The sequence below is a fragment of the Lepidochelys kempii genome, unplaced genomic scaffold (genome assembly GCF_965140265.1).
Source record: "Lepidochelys kempii isolate rLepKem1 unplaced genomic scaffold, rLepKem1.hap2 scaffold_286, whole genome shotgun sequence".
Taxonomy (NCBI): Eukaryota; Metazoa; Chordata; order Testudines; family Cheloniidae; genus Lepidochelys; species Lepidochelys kempii.
Genome location: NW_027333631.1, coordinates 13,218 through 28,284, shown reverse-complemented (window position 1 = coordinate 28,284; position 15,067 = coordinate 13,218). Strand labels below are relative to the sequence as shown.

General features: G+C 48.4%; 1 protein-coding gene across 2 annotated transcripts in view; it reads right to left on the bottom strand.

Annotated features, from left to right (window-relative positions):
• The window catches only part of ZCWPW1 (zinc finger CW-type and PWWP domain containing 1), a 28,478-nt gene extending 14,485 nt beyond the window's left edge, over positions 1–13,993 (bottom strand). The window contains exons 1-9 of one of the 2 annotated variants that reach the window (XM_073327004.1): positions 13,913–13,993; positions 11,171–11,487; positions 9,464–9,542; positions 8,059–8,125; positions 5,621–5,656; positions 5,049–5,200; positions 4,260–4,391; positions 3,434–3,550; positions 2,209–2,329 (exon numbers count right to left, since the gene is read on the bottom strand). In XM_073327004.1, the coding sequence (XP_073183105.1) occupies positions 2,209–2,329; positions 3,434–3,550; positions 4,260–4,391; positions 5,049–5,200; positions 5,621–5,656; positions 8,059–8,125; positions 9,464–9,542; positions 11,171–11,473 (1,007 nt within the window). In that variant the 5' untranslated portion in view covers positions 11,474–11,487; positions 13,913–13,993. The remainder of the gene's footprint in view (positions 1–2,208; positions 2,330–3,433; positions 3,551–4,259; positions 4,392–5,048; positions 5,201–5,620; positions 5,657–8,058; positions 8,126–9,463; positions 9,543–11,170; positions 11,488–13,912) is intronic. The other variant, XM_073327005.1, reaches the window with a different exon arrangement.
• Between the last annotated feature and the right edge of the window lie 1,074 nt (positions 13,994–15,067).

The window sequence follows — 15,067 nt, the reverse complement described above, 5'->3', positions numbered from 1 at the left end:
AGCTGACGTGGGCTAACGAGCATGTCCCAAAAGGGGATGTGAGCACACCATGCTGCCACACAACTGATATCTGCTGGCATTTCTAGCCTCTTTCACCTGTGAAGATCACAGGACATCTGAAACACTGATACACACATATTACACGGGCATCACTTCCCCCACTGTTGAGATGCAGCCACCTCTGGGGTGGGGCACAGCAGCAGATAAACGGTGCACAGCAGCACAGCACTTTGGGGTGGGAAATGAAGAAAGATTTTCCTATCCACCTGAAACTGGAAGGGAGAATTTGGGGAGGCAGAATGGAATGAGCAGCGGGAATTTTACTTGTGAAGAGTAGATGTGATCTTTGGTTTTACATTTGACTCAGAGGACAGTGGCACCAGTATTTCCCTACATAACACCAGAGGCCGTGGGTGGAAGGGATTTTGAAAGGTACTGCAGTGGGACTCACCCCTTGCTTCCCAGCTCTGCCTCAGTCTCTGTGTGTGAACCATCTCGGGTCTGTCTTCACTGCAGAGTTAGCCTGGGTGTTTTAGCCTAGCCTAGCTCTGAGCAGCCACTCTGCAGAGCCATATCCGAGGTGCTGAGTTCTCACCGGTACTGAGATCCCCCGTGCATTGCCAGGACTTCGGGGGCACATCTCGTGGTCCTTAGCGCGGCAGTAAGATGAGCCACTCTATGATTCGTCCTCAGTGAGTTGTGGGTGAACGTGAACCTGTCTGTCCTTCTGAGCACACAGGGGGAATTGTGGCAAGGAGCTAGAGGACTATCAGCCCCTCCTCACTGCAAAGTGCCAGGTTACCAGACTGAATGAAAGCCTTACTCAGGCTTTACCCTGTACCCCAGCCAGGCCAGCGAGCCCAGATTCAAAAGCACCACTAAACTCGGGTCAGAGGATTTTGTGTGTGGATGGGAGCTGGGATAAGGGAAACAGTGGAGTTAGAGCCCAGGTTATCTGTGCAGTGAAGACATATCCCCAATGTCCCTAGGCCTCAGCTCTTCCCCCTTCAGGAAAATAACCCTGTGCTTGTCTTATTTATTTAGCCTGTGAGCTTGCTGGGGCAGGGACTGTCTCTCACTACCTGTCTGTGCAGCGCCCAGCCCTGATCTCCAATGGTGCTTCCGTGTTATTTTTAATTATTTATTGTCACGGAGTCCCTGGGCGATGCTCTGGAACTGCTCCCCATGAAGCCAGTCAGGACTCTGGGGCAGTCGCCTTCCTGTGAGCAGCCTGTCTGCAGGACACACAGCTCACCCAGCTTCCACCTTCCCAGGTCTGACCTCAGAGCCTTCAGCCTCCTCTGCCTCTCCGTGCGCTTCCCCCCAGCGAGTCCGCTCAGGCTGGGTCCTGGGGAAGCCAGAGGGTCCTGCCCCCCAACTCTGCAGTCAGATGGGACTCTCAGCCAGCCAGTAACACAGAAGGTTTATTAGACGACAGGGACATGGTCTAACACAGAGCTTGTAGGTGCAGAGAACAGGACCCCTCAGCTGGGTCCATTTTGGGGGCAGTGAGCCAGACAACCACGTCTGCCCTTCACTCCATGTCCCAGCCAGCCCCAAACTGCCACCTCCCTCCAGCCCCTCCTCCTCTGGGCTTTGTCCCTTTCCCGGGCCAGGAGGTCACCTGATCCCTTTGTTCTCCAACCCTTTAGCTCTCACCTTGCAGGGGGGAAGGGCCAGGCCATCCGTGGCCAGGAAACAGGGTGTCGGCCATTCTCTGTGTCCAGACCCCTGCCCACACCTGCCCTCTAGGGCTCTGCAAGGATCATACACCCTTACCCCACCCCCTAGATATTTTAGAACTGCCTAGGGGAAACTGAGGCACCCCCACACTATTCAGAGGAAACATTAAGAACAGTCCCACTTAGTCACACTTATATAAGAGGAACACCAAGAGGCCTAACCCGAGATCAGGGCCCGCATTGTGCCAGGCTCAGCGTGACCAAAGAGCTGACCGTCTGAAGAGACAAACGCCAGCGTTTGAGAGGAGAAACTGAGGCCCGGGGCAGTGACGTAATTTTGCCAATGTCACTCGGCAGCCAGGAACAGATCCCAAGTTTCTGCAATCCCAATCCAGCACTCTATCCCAAGTGGGATAAGTGGGCCACACTATGGTTTACAAGCGCACTGTGCAGTCTATTTTCAAAAGCTTCTACCTCTGTTTATAGTTAAGTGGCTTAACATTTTACCAGCGTTATTGACACCTACCATGGGTAGCCAAACTGTTTGGCCCATATGATTGACCCAGGCACATAGGAAGCATACACGACCTCGTTTTCAGATCCCGACCACGTCTCCTCGGGTACATCGCAGCTGTTGTACTCCAGGTCTGTGATAAACAAACCACACCAACCATCACAGCTGAGCGGGAAATAGCCTCCCATGGGAAATTCTGAGAATTGTGACATTTTGTTTAATTTCGAGTCAGGGCCCAAAGTAGAAATATCAGAATTTTTCATGAAATGAAATATTTCATTTCAACCTTACCATATTGTTTTGTTTCAACTTTATTGTTTTGATTCATCTAACATAATATAATGCAATATAACATAATACAAACGTCAAACTGATAACGCTGAAACGAAGCTTTCAACCTTGTCGAAATGAAACCTCGCAATGAGAGACTAAAGAAACTCAATCCGTTTAGTTCAAGGAGCAGGTTAAGACGTGACTTCATCAGAGTACTTGCATGGGGAAAAGGTTTCTAATACCAGACAGCTTTTTTAATCTAGTACACAGGTGGATTTTAAATGAAGGCTGGATGTCTTTCTCAAAGACCTGTTATAGCTCAAACAGAAGTTATGCGCAAGGTGAAATTCTCCACTTTGTGCTACACAGGAAGTCTGACTAGGTGTTCAGAATGGCCCCTAAAAAGTCTATGAATCTGTTTATCCTCAGGTAGTGTAAATCAGCATTGCTGACTTCACTGAAGCCAATGAATGATTTGCTAATTCTGAATGTCAGGACACCTGGAGGAGAAATCCTCCTGGCCTTTTGGAGTAGGAACAATGGAAAGGTGATTTTTGCCTTAGAATTGCAATCAGGTTGGATCTACAGCCTCAGCGCCAACCAGGAAAAATTTCAAGACTTCTCGGCACTTGCAAGCAGGACTGAATTTTCAAAAGAGAGTGAAACCCATTTCAGGTTTCCAAAGCTCTCAGGCCAGCGGGAAGGAGAGCTTTTGGGGAAAATCCAGCTCTAAACATCCCTTGTTTGTGTGACTAAATGGGAGGTGAATGGCCTGGAAAAGCTGCTCTCTAGGCCCTACTGTGGAGGATTTTTGTGACAAGGACACATGTGCTTTAGAATTTAGACTGAAGCTTTAGAATTTAAACTTGTTCCCGCCCCACAACCAATCAAATGGTCACTAGCAGCTTGGGCTAGATTTGAGCTGGTGACCTAGAGGTCAAAAAAAGGCCACTCTCCTGTTTACCTGTGTTTTGGCTGCATGTCCAGTCTTCGGGAAGAACAGAGGGATCAATATCACTGCTAAGACGGCGCCATTTCTCACAGCTGGGATAAGAACACTGGACCCACGCCACGCACTGATCTACAGCACAACAACACAAACACACAGCAGCTTCAGGGGCCTACTACTAGCACCCAGCACAAACCGGAGGCTCCGAAATCACAAGTCAAAGACACGGAACCTGAGGAAATGTAGTTAATCTCATCATTGGTGAAACCACCACTAAACAGGGTGACTTAACGGGCATCACTAATTTGATAGAACTCTATTGGATGAGCTAGCCTAAGCCCGTGTGGCAGATGACATGATCACATAGATCCTTTCTGGCCTTGGAACCTACGAATCCTCTAGCCTAGGACTTGCCAAACCTGTCAGTTTCCTGCAGTGCCACAAGCTTCCTATATGGCCTGCGGCAAGTCACCTCGCTGTGCCTCAGTTTCCCACCTGTACCATAGGGATAACCTACCCTATAGAGCTGCTGTGAGGATAAACACATCAAAGAGTGTGATGTGCCTTGAGATCTACTGATTTCTAAGTTTGGGGTTATTAAACTATGAAGGCCATTTTTATGCTGAATGGGAACATTCCTACATAATCCAGATTCACACCTTTAATGAATCCAGATTAATTTTCTTGAGTGTAAACAAGGCCTCCCCATGGTTTTGGAAAGTGTGGGGCTAGCCCCAGTGCCAAATCTGGAAGTCTCCACATTTATTCAATTTACACCCAGGTTTTCCTTCCCCCTCCCCTGGTGTTAAACTTTCAGAAACACAGGACTGACTGAGCTCACTGAAAGTGCTTTCTCCTCCTTCCTCTGTTTCCTCTTGGTCAGCGATCAGGGTGTAGCCTTGAACTATTTTCTTCGGCTCTCCTTTCCGTTGACGCTTACGCCTTTCTTTGTTTGCTTCCGTGCTCTCATCTGCTAGCGACCAAGAGAAAACACCAGACTCAAAAACACAGACAGGGGTGGTGGGGGCAGAGGCTGTTGTAACACAACAGGTGATGGAGTTATTGTTTGTCTTGATGGGGCTCTGGTTTCAGTCACTGATCCCAGCGGGAGCGGGGGGGAGGGGGTGTCACCTTCCAGCAGCTACTTTCTTCCCTCTTATTCCTGCATCCCCATCGGGCTCGAAGAGCTAAGGCACAAGTCTTCCCACATGGCAGGTCAAAGTCATGGGCCTGCTGGTGAGTGAGCACACTTCTCTCAGGCTTAAAAACTCCTTCACATCTCTGCTTCCATCCAGGAAACACACTGCAGTGCAGAGGGCTAGGACAAAGGCCAGTGTGGCACTTAAAATCCTACTTCAGCCCCGGCTTAAAGAAACTGTCTGCTGTTATTGGTTTCTACTGTGTTCAAGGAAACAAGACATTCTTTGTAAACAAGCAGGATTGCACCAAAGAAACACCTGACTTGGATCATCAGTTTCTCATCCTCACCCGGCAAGGCCCCAAACACTGGCTCACCGCTAAGGCCAAAGAAGCACCAATCCCCATCCGTCTTCATAGGAGAGAGACTTTGATGCAGTGGCCCACTATAATTACAAATGTACGTCTGTATTTGCACACACAAAAGACTTACGCAGTTCCTTTCTCATCTTGTTTAAAGAAAGTTTATTGCGTTTCTTTGCTTTGGGCAGAGACTCTTTTAGGTCCACGGCAGAGACTGTTCCTTTGGGCTCATCGCTGTGCTGAACCAAATTCCCTGCAGGTAGGGAGGTCTCCAAAGTCTCCCTAAAACAAATATTGGCGAGGATCAATTCATGGCTGTTATTTATTGTTTGGATTACCTGCTGGTGCTGTACAGACACACAACAAAAAGACGACACCTTGACTCACCGTTAACAGGAGGTTAACCTATCATAAAGGTGACAGTACACCTGCCTACACCAATATGAGAGAGAGACTATGGAGATATAGATAGATCACATTAGCACCTTGTGTCATCAGTTACATTGCTGCAAAACAGATGTGAAAAGACAACGGTTCTCATTTCACATCCGTTTTGCCCAGGGGGCAAGTGGGGGATCGGGTCTCTGCACCCCTTTGAATATCTTGCTTTTCATTTTTTTCAGCATTCTCAAGCAGCTACTTTTGGGTGGATAATATTTTTACAGAGAACATGCACCATCTAGAGGCCAGACCATAACTTACGCTTCTAAAGCCGGTGTATTCCCCTTCCAGCTTCCCCTGCAAAAATGAAGTTAAAAAGGGCAAAAGGTCTGAGTCGATAAGCTAAACAAACATGAGAAGGCTGGCTTGTTTATAGGCAACACATGGGAATGGTAACAGTTTCATGCTCCGTGAGAATGGCAGTGATATACATTTGGGTTCCTTTGGTGATCGCAAGGCGCTCGGGACATTTTAATTGAAATCTCACAGCATTCCCTGTGAAACACAGTCACAGAGAAGGGAAGAAAGAGGCAGAGCCAGGAAGGGAATCTAGGAAATCTGACATCCAGTTCTCTGTTCTCACTGCTAAACCTTCCCCCTCCCGCTGCTCTAACCCACTGGACCCCACTCCTCTCCCACAGCCAGGGATAGGACCCAGGAGTCCTGAATCCCATTCCCTCCTGCTCCAACTTCTACATCACACTCCCCTACCAGAACTCTGAATAAAACCCAGGGATCCTGATCCCAACTCCCCCCTGCTTTCCCTAAATAGCTGGGCAATAGAACCCAGGACTCCTGCCTCCCAGCCCCACTGCTGCTCTGATCCACGAGAACGAATGGAAATATGGATTAATACCATTGATTACATCTAAGGTGGCAGGACCCAAAGGTCCCTGTGCACCAGGAACAGCATGTACACACCGTGGGAGACAGTCCCTGCCCCCAAAAGTTTGTACAACTCCCAAGAAACTCTGTGGCAGCTGGCGTCAACCCGACATGTCTACATTTCACATCCCCGTTTCTACATAGATCTGAATCACAATTTTTCAGAACATCGGCTCAAATTGTTGACACTTTTCCCCAACTGGGGAGGAACGTGAGCGTCGAAATATCCAGATTTCATGAGCTGACTGAGTCCAGTTCAAGGGCGCGGCCCTTTTCTGCTTCATGGCCTGGGCCCAGGGTATGCGGGACGGGAACTGTGGGCGACCAGTCTTCTCAGAGCCAGCTACAGGAAGTCAGGACCATCCCAACCCCAGGAGCACTCCCTCCCTTCTTGGAAAGAAGCACAGAGCAGCAGGTGGAGGTATTGGACAACCTTACCAACCCAAGACCCTCCAGCACACGTGCGATCCTGCCCTTGGGGAGAGGATGAGAGAACAAAGCACTTGAGACCAGCGTTAGTCATGTCACTTACTAATATAACCACAACAGCAGTACAAAGGAGAACAGTTTTCCTTATCTTTATACGAGGGTCATGGAACTGGGATAAGACCCTGGACAGAACAGAGGAGACCTGCCACAGGGCAGAAATGCCACTTTTCGCTTTTGGATTCCTTCAGCTTTAACCTCAATTGTTAAAGTTTCTGGCTGCTCTGGTTTTTCCAGACTCTCTTTTCAATAACAGGGCCCACCACCCCTCCCTGGCCGTCTCTTCCCTGCTCCCCTGACTGTTCACACTGGCCTGACTCTGTCACTCTTTCTCATGGGTTCTTTTCCCTCTGTTTCTATGGCTACAGATAAGGGATGCCTCCCCTGTGTTTGCCCACCGAGCACTATTTGGAAACAACTAGCTAGAAGGAGGAGAAGAGCATATTCTGTAACCTTGGTTCACACACCTCGTAGATAGGCTTTACCGACGGGACTTATGGAATTTGGGCCAGGTCCTCCAGTGGTGGTGATCTGAGTAAATGGAGTTACACCGGTTTACACAAGGCGGGGAACTCGCCCTTTGGCTGAAGGGTGTATTTCTCAGGGTAACTGGCCCTACAATCTTAACGCAAGTGTAAAAGGTCGTAGACTCACTGGCACAGCACCTCCTGCTGGTTGCCTCGGGAATTAGCTCTTTCAGCCCCGGAGCGCCCTCTGCTGGCCAGTGTCTCGCCTGCCTCAGGCCCCTGTGTCCCTCCCAGACCTCGGTGCCCTTTACCTCGGGGTTCTGCCCCAGCAGTACCCCCACACTCCAGGTCTCCCCTCCCAGGGGAACCCCCAACCCCCTAAACCCACCTTGCCTCAGTGGCTACTGCCAGTCGTCATCTAGCCCCCATTCCCTGGGGCAAACTGCAGACTGTAACAGCTACTCATCACTGGCAAGGGGGTCAGACCAGCTGCCTCTGCCTATCCCCGGGCTGCCCCTCTACACCCCAGTACCCCCTTAGACCTTAAACAAGTCCTCAGCCTGGGCAGTTGCCAGGCTGGAGCCCCCCCAGCTCCCCTTTGCCCTTCCCCAGCACTGCTCTGCATCAGGTACCCTGTGCTCCCCAGCAGCTAGGTCCTTCCCACTCCCAGCTGGAGTGAGACTCTGCCTTCTTATTAGGGCCAGCTGAGCCCTGATCGAGCTGGCTACACCTGTGGTCAGCTACTCAGTCAGCTTCCCTCAGCTGTTCTCACTCTTCTTATCTCAGGAGCGGGGTAACCGTCCTGCTACAGCCAGGCATAAGACAATATACTGCAGAATAATGGGACTGATATAAACTCACCTCTTTAAACCTTGTTGTTCTGCCACCTCGGTAGCTTCTACCTCTTGAAATGTCCTCTTGGACTCTTCTGCAAATTGAGATTAGAGCTCTGTAAACCTCACACATTTTATCTGGCAGCTTGTGCCTAGATGGTCATAATTTCATGAGGCGTCACACATTGAAAGGTTGGATGCTGACGCAGGTAATAACTGGACTACGGAGGGAAATGCATTTCCGGATTCCAACAGATTTTCTGCATGCTGTCATTTCAGCTCAACAGGCTGCAACCCTGCAAAGTGACTCCCTACGTAGCCCCGTTAAATAATAATACAAATCAATAATATCTAGCTTTTCTACAGCACTCATCAGAAGAGAGCTCAAGGTGCTTTACAAAGGAGGTGAGTATCATTATTCCCATTTTAAAGGTGGCAAAACTGAGGCACAGCGCAGGGAAGCGATTTGCCCATGGTCACGCAGCAGGCCACATCTCCTAGTTGTGGGACAGTGCTCTACGCACTAGGCCATGCTGCCGTTGAGTTTTCACAGGCCCCAGGTTAAGCACGTGCTTGAGTCTTTAAGAGGATTTATTTGCTTTAAGGTCAGAAGGGAGCATTATGATGATCCAGTCTGATCTTGCACCTAACACAAGCTGTGAATTCCTACCAAACGATTCTGCTGCAGAAAGTCGGGCCAAGTCTAAACTAAGAAAGTTATTCACTGCTGATAACCAGCGATTTTTGCTAGCACAGATCAGGACTGGCGTCGCTCAGAGTTAGCCCGCAATACAGGGGTGTTTACTTCTTTACACCTCCAAAGGCACAAGACATAAAGTGGACCTAAAATCGAAAACAGACACACAAAATATTTAAGCAGGAAACTTACAATGCTGTGGGATGGGGACAATTATCTTTATATTACCTCAATTTCACGATGCCTTGTTTCTGATGGAAATGATTTCTCGGAGTCAACATAAAGTGAGGGGAGGGTCCACTTAATTTGCGTGAAACCTTATGTGCTTTGCCAAGATGCCCCCAGCATGCGGAGAGCCCAAGACAAAAGCCATGGCATGGTGATTCGGGCATGGTGGCCTTTGTTTTGACATGCCAAGGGAACAAGATTCTCTTAATTGGGCCCCAGGCCAGATCCTCAGCTGGTATAACTCCATCAAAGAAGTGATGTCAATTTACTCCAGCTCACGATCAGGACTCATTATGTTTTTAAACTGCTGAAGAAGCTAAAATCCTAGCTTTCAGGCATGTTGAGGACATATTTTAGCCCGTTAAAAGGGACAGGAAACAATTCGGATCTACAAAATGTCTGGCTCATCCAAATAAATACTTCACAGGGCACCAATTTAGCTGTTCTCATTTTAGGTTTCACGAGACGAGCTTCTCTTGGGGTTGCTCAAGAGGCCCTGTCGACTTACCCATACACTCTTGCAAGGACTTCTGCAGCACACACTGGACAATTTCCTCAAACTGCAAGTCGGAGAGGTGACACATCTCCTACAAAGAGAGGGCAGAGTGAGTGACAAATGGCATCATCCGTTAACAGCTGGACTTAACCCTAACAGAGATCCAATAAGTGTTCTTTTAATTTAGCAAATTTAGAGCTGCTCCACAGGGCTTCTGTTAGGGATCAAGCTCCTGGACACCTCTGCCCTCTGAGAAGTTTCCATGATTTGGGGGCTTCTGAGATCGCTTTTAGGGCTACATAACACCATCCTTTGTTAATATTTACTTTCAGTCACGAGCCGGGATGTTATTATTCATAGCACTGTCAAAGAGACACGCCAAATCCTGGGAAATAACATTATTAATATTTAATGCGACGATGTAGCACTATTCCTACTGAAAACACTTTGCATGCTTTAATCCACAGAATACCCCACACAAGGCAGGTTATGTGTCTTAGGGTGGACCCCGACTGTGAGCCTAGGTTCCCACACAGCCGTAAAAAGCTCAGTATGTTAAGGTTATCAAAATGAACGCCAAGAGATTACTTGATCACAGTGTATCAGTACTTTAACGGGGAGAAAATTCCACATACTAAAGGGCTCTTTAATCTACCGGAGAAAAGCAGGACCAAAACTAGCAGCTGGAATTTAAAGTCAGACACATTCAAATGAGAAATGAGTTACAATAGTTTTTAAACAGTGCAGGTAAACAAACTCCCACGTGCAGGGGTGGAGTCTCCATTTCTGGAAGCCTTCCAATCGAGACTGGAGCCTTTCTGGAAGATGTTTTAGTCCAGCACAAGCAATTGGGCCCAATACAGGAGAAGTGGGTGAAAGTCTATGACCTGCGTTACGCAGAAGGTCTCTTTTGGCTGCAGAATCTACAAGATGGATCGAGGTGAGAGTACCATGTATACAATAACCTGCCAGCGACTCAGGAACGTCAAATGGGCACAGGGGATCAAATCCCGAAATGCCCATCCTGGCCCCACAACAGACACCTGAGAAGGTCTGGGTTTTCATCACACTCTGGCAACATTTTTCGAGCCAATAAAAGTCTCGTTGAACCAAAAATGGCAACATCAGAGTTATAGAGTTTAAGCCTCCAAAAGGGACCACTAGATCAGTGGCTCTCAACCTTTCCAGGCGACTGTACCCCTTTCAGGAGCCTGATTTGTCTTGCGTATCCCCAAGTTACACCTCACTTTAAAAGGACATGCTTACAAAACCAGACATAAAAATACAAGGGCTCATGTCCAGTAACAACCCCACTTCTTGGATCAGGTTTATTCACATAAAACAAACTCAAAAGTCTCTTCCTCGCCAGTCTCACACTGAGTGTCTTCCTGCTCCTTCCTGTCCTGGCCTTCTCTGCAGGCCTCCTTCCCCGCCAGTGTCTCATCTGGCTTCCCCAACTCAGGTGCCTGCAGGAGCCTTCTTATGCCAGTATCTGCAGGCATCTGCCAACATCCACCTGCAAACCCTTCTCTCTCCAGGACTCTTCCTTACATACTCCAGGTCTGATTGTGTCACCTGGCCCTCCGCATTCCCCCAATCTGGGGAGAAGAGTTGGCTATTGGAATAAGCAGGGCTGAGCCAGTTTTTAGAGATACAACTATATAGGAACTAATGAAAGGAAAGTTTTATTCATGTTATTAGATTCTGACATGAAATCACCTTAGCTGATGCTCTGCTTGAGTTCCTTTTGGCTCTCTTTTCTACATCTTGGGCTGTTTCTGGACCTTTCACGTGGCCCATATCCTCTTCCTTTGTTACCCTAGATTTCTTCCACCTCTTCACATCAGTGTCCGGATGGCCCGCTTTCAGTTTTGTTTCAGTTGAGTCGCTTGTCCCTTGGCTCAGCAGGTAGGTCATCGCCTCTTTTGCCCTAGTGTCCTCCTTTCTCCCATGATGCTCAGGTCCTTCCCGCAAAGAAAGGACATGGGGTTTTGCCAACGGAGGGGCAAACGTTTTCTTCATCGTCTTCCCAAGTGCTGAAATTAAAGCAAGAAAGAAACACAATGCAGCACCCCACCACTAATCACAAATACCTCTGACACTGAACTCTGATCTTGTGGACACATAAAAGTTACACCCATTTGTCCATCCCTTGAGTGTAGAATCTTAAATTGATTTAAAAGGGCCATATAGATTTAGGTTGCATCCAGACAAGCATACACGCATTTAACTACCTCCTCTATTACTTGCGGTCTTTATACGAAAACTGGATCTATTTCTAGAAGACACTCTCTAGCTCAGACAGAAGCTATGGGCATTGTGCAGAAATTAATGGGTGAGGCTCCCCATCCTGTGCCAATGTCATACAGGAGGTCAGACTAGATGGTCAAAATGATCTTTTCTGGACTTAATATCTATGAATCTATTAACTGAATTGATTTCTAAATTGAAGCAGGTTTTGTGTGAGAAATGCCTTCTTTTCTTTTCCATCACTTAAGTGTTTCCCAGTTTGCCAGTGGCACAAAGTGGCCAAGTGAATTAACTGTCATATGTTAATTAAAGCCAATGGACCTAAATCTCAAGTCTATTGTAAGGTCTCTTTATACTTCTAGGAACTTTGTATAAATGAGAATCAGGTTCAAGAGCTCCTTTGGTTGCTAGGATCCAGAGTCCTCCTGGTCCAAAGACCTCTCTCTACAAATGTATTTATTGCTACTGTTATTACACTTATGTCAGTGTAAATACAAAGAGGTGTAGTCAATTTACTGGAATTACTTTGGATTTAAACCAGAGTACATTACTGTGCATTCTTTTCATTGTGTTAGCTGTACACACGTAACAAAAGATGGCGTCTGTTCCAAAGAGCTCATAATCTAAGGCCCTAATTCAGCAAGACACTTAAGACGCGCTTAAACCCCGGGGGAGTTAATGGGAATTAAAGATGTGTTTATACACTTGGGTGGGGAGGCATGGACTGCTGAAATGGGCGCCCAAGTGAGGCTAAAGTTTGCCCTGATTGATAGTGAGCTAGCTAAATGTTTAACAACTTATAGCACACAGGAATGTCGTGAGGATGAAATGTTTACATGCCTCTTATGGAACATTTGCCGAACCCTGTAGGCCAGATCCTCAGCTGGTGTAAGCAGCTGATTTACACCAGGTGAGGCTTTGAAGTGTATGTATGGAAAGGGATTACTCAACGCCCTGCAATGTGGTGGCAACAAGAGGTGGCTCTTAAGACCCTTGTGTCTCTGGAGGATGCTTGCGATGGGCGTTAATCCGGCCTGCGAGGCCCAACTCTCCCCTCACACTGGGCCTCTGCTTTACACAAGTATACCTCGGTTGATTCTAGTGGAGTGACTCCAGATGTACACCAGTGTGAGCGAAAGCAGAATTGGTCCCGGATGTGTGGAAAGGAGGGATCAACAGGGCATCCCATGGCTCTTGTGTTGTGCAAAATGGGGTGAAAACCATGCCCATGTTCAACTCCATTTCCACTGAACACCCTATTAAAAATAGGGGTGCCATATCTATCTAGCATTATTTTCTCTCCTCCTAAGCACGCCTCTCCCATGAGACAACGACTAGGGAGTTTTGAGTATTTTGGACAACCATGGGCAACCAAGATCCACATTGGCACCTTTTATGAGGTAAAATAGACATGATTTTTTTAGCTTTTTTGCCCTGCCAGTGTTACCATCTTCGTGCTTTTCTGGCCAGGATGGGGGAGGCAAATAGGCACGAGGTTGGCACATTTTTGGTGCAGCCATGGTAGCGACTAGGGCACCATATTGATACAACAGGCAATGCCATGCAGCGGGGCGACCAGGCCGTATATCAACACCTTTCATGAGGTAAAACAGACATGGGCATTTAGGTTTTTTGGCCCTCCCATGTCTACACATTGGCACGTTTTAAGCACAGGAGCATCTGGGCGCCATATTAGAACAGGAAGCAACACCAAGCAGGGGAGCAACCTGGCCCCCTGTGGACACTTTTATGGGGTAAAAGAGACACAGTTATTAGGGTTTTTTGGCCTTCCCGTGAGATGACGTCGGCACGTTTTGTGTGCAGGGGGCACCATCTTGACACAGGAGGCAACGCCAAGCCAGGGACGACCGGGCCCACTTTTCGAGAGGTAAAACAGACAGTTATCTTGGCGTATTGGCTCCCTGGCGACGCCATACTGGCATCGGTCCCTGGCGCCATATTGACCCAGGAAGGCAGGCCATGGAAGGGGAGGGGCGACTGAGCCTTTTCATGAGGTAAACCAGGCGCGGGGAGGCAATGGGTACCGAAATGGGGCGTGTTTGACCCAAGCCAGGGTCCCTCTATTAGCCTCAACAGGTGGGGACAGTTTTGGCGCCTTTTTTCCTTCAGCGCGCGCGCGCGCGCGCTCCCTCCCCCCACCGCCGCGCGCGCGCGCACCCTCCCTCCCCCCACCGCCGCGCGCGCGCGCACCCTCAAACCGCCCTTGAGCCTCACGCGCTCCTAACGGCCGGGGGAGGGAGGGAGGGAGGGAAAGAAACTCCAGTGCGCACGCGCCACCTCCTCAGCACGGCAGCTGCTCTGTCTCCGCGCCGACAAAGCTAGCTTGAGGCCGGCTCCGTGCGCATGCGCGGTCATCTGAAGGGGGCGCGGAAAGGACGCGTGCGTCTGTCGAACTCACTGCGCATGCTCGTCTTGGCAAAGGCGGGGGTTGGGGTTGCGCATGCGCATTGCCTTAAGTGGGGGGTACTAAGTAGCCATGCTGGTGACCACGTGGTTTTCATTATGTGCTGACCCTATAGATTATGGACCCTATAGGGGGGCTATATTATTATTAGTTATACACTAGGGATCTGTAGATGGACTGGAGGTATAGATTATGGACTTTATGGAGGTTTATATTATAATTATATATATGAGCCTGTGGGTCTGTATATGGGCTGACCCTATAGATTATGGACCCTATGGCTCAGTATAGGGACCCTTAAAGTATGGATTTTAAACATCTTTAGGTTATAGGTCTTGGTGTGTGGGCTGGCCCTGTATAGGGACCCTTGGTGGCTATATGTGGGCTGAGATACGGATCCTGCAGGTCTGCATATGGGTCAACCACCTCAAGCCTGGATGCAGTAGGCCTGCATATACCTTTATCATTTATATTATGCACCCCCATGGATCTGTATAGGTCCCTAGACCTTATGGGCCTGAAAAAGGGTCTCTCTTTTTCCCTACATCTGTGAGGCCCAATGGATTTGTCTATTATAGACCTGTGTAGACAAATTTTTGACAAGTATACTATGGGGGCAATTTAACCATTCCTATCCTGAAATAAATTTACTTGATCCTAATAATATATATGTTATTTGAAAACCAACTAAGCCTTTAATTACATGGAAAGGCACGCTTTATGGGACATTGAGCACACAGACCCTGAGGGATAGCTCAGTGGTTTGAGCATTGGCCTGCTAAACCCAGGGTTGTGAGTTCAATCCTTGAGGGAGCCATTTAGGGATCTGGGCCAAAAATTGGGGATTGGTCCTGCTTCAAGCAGGAGGTTGGACTAGATGACCTCCTGAGGTTCCTTCCAACCCTAACCTTCTATGATTCAGCCATGGTGTACGTAGCAGA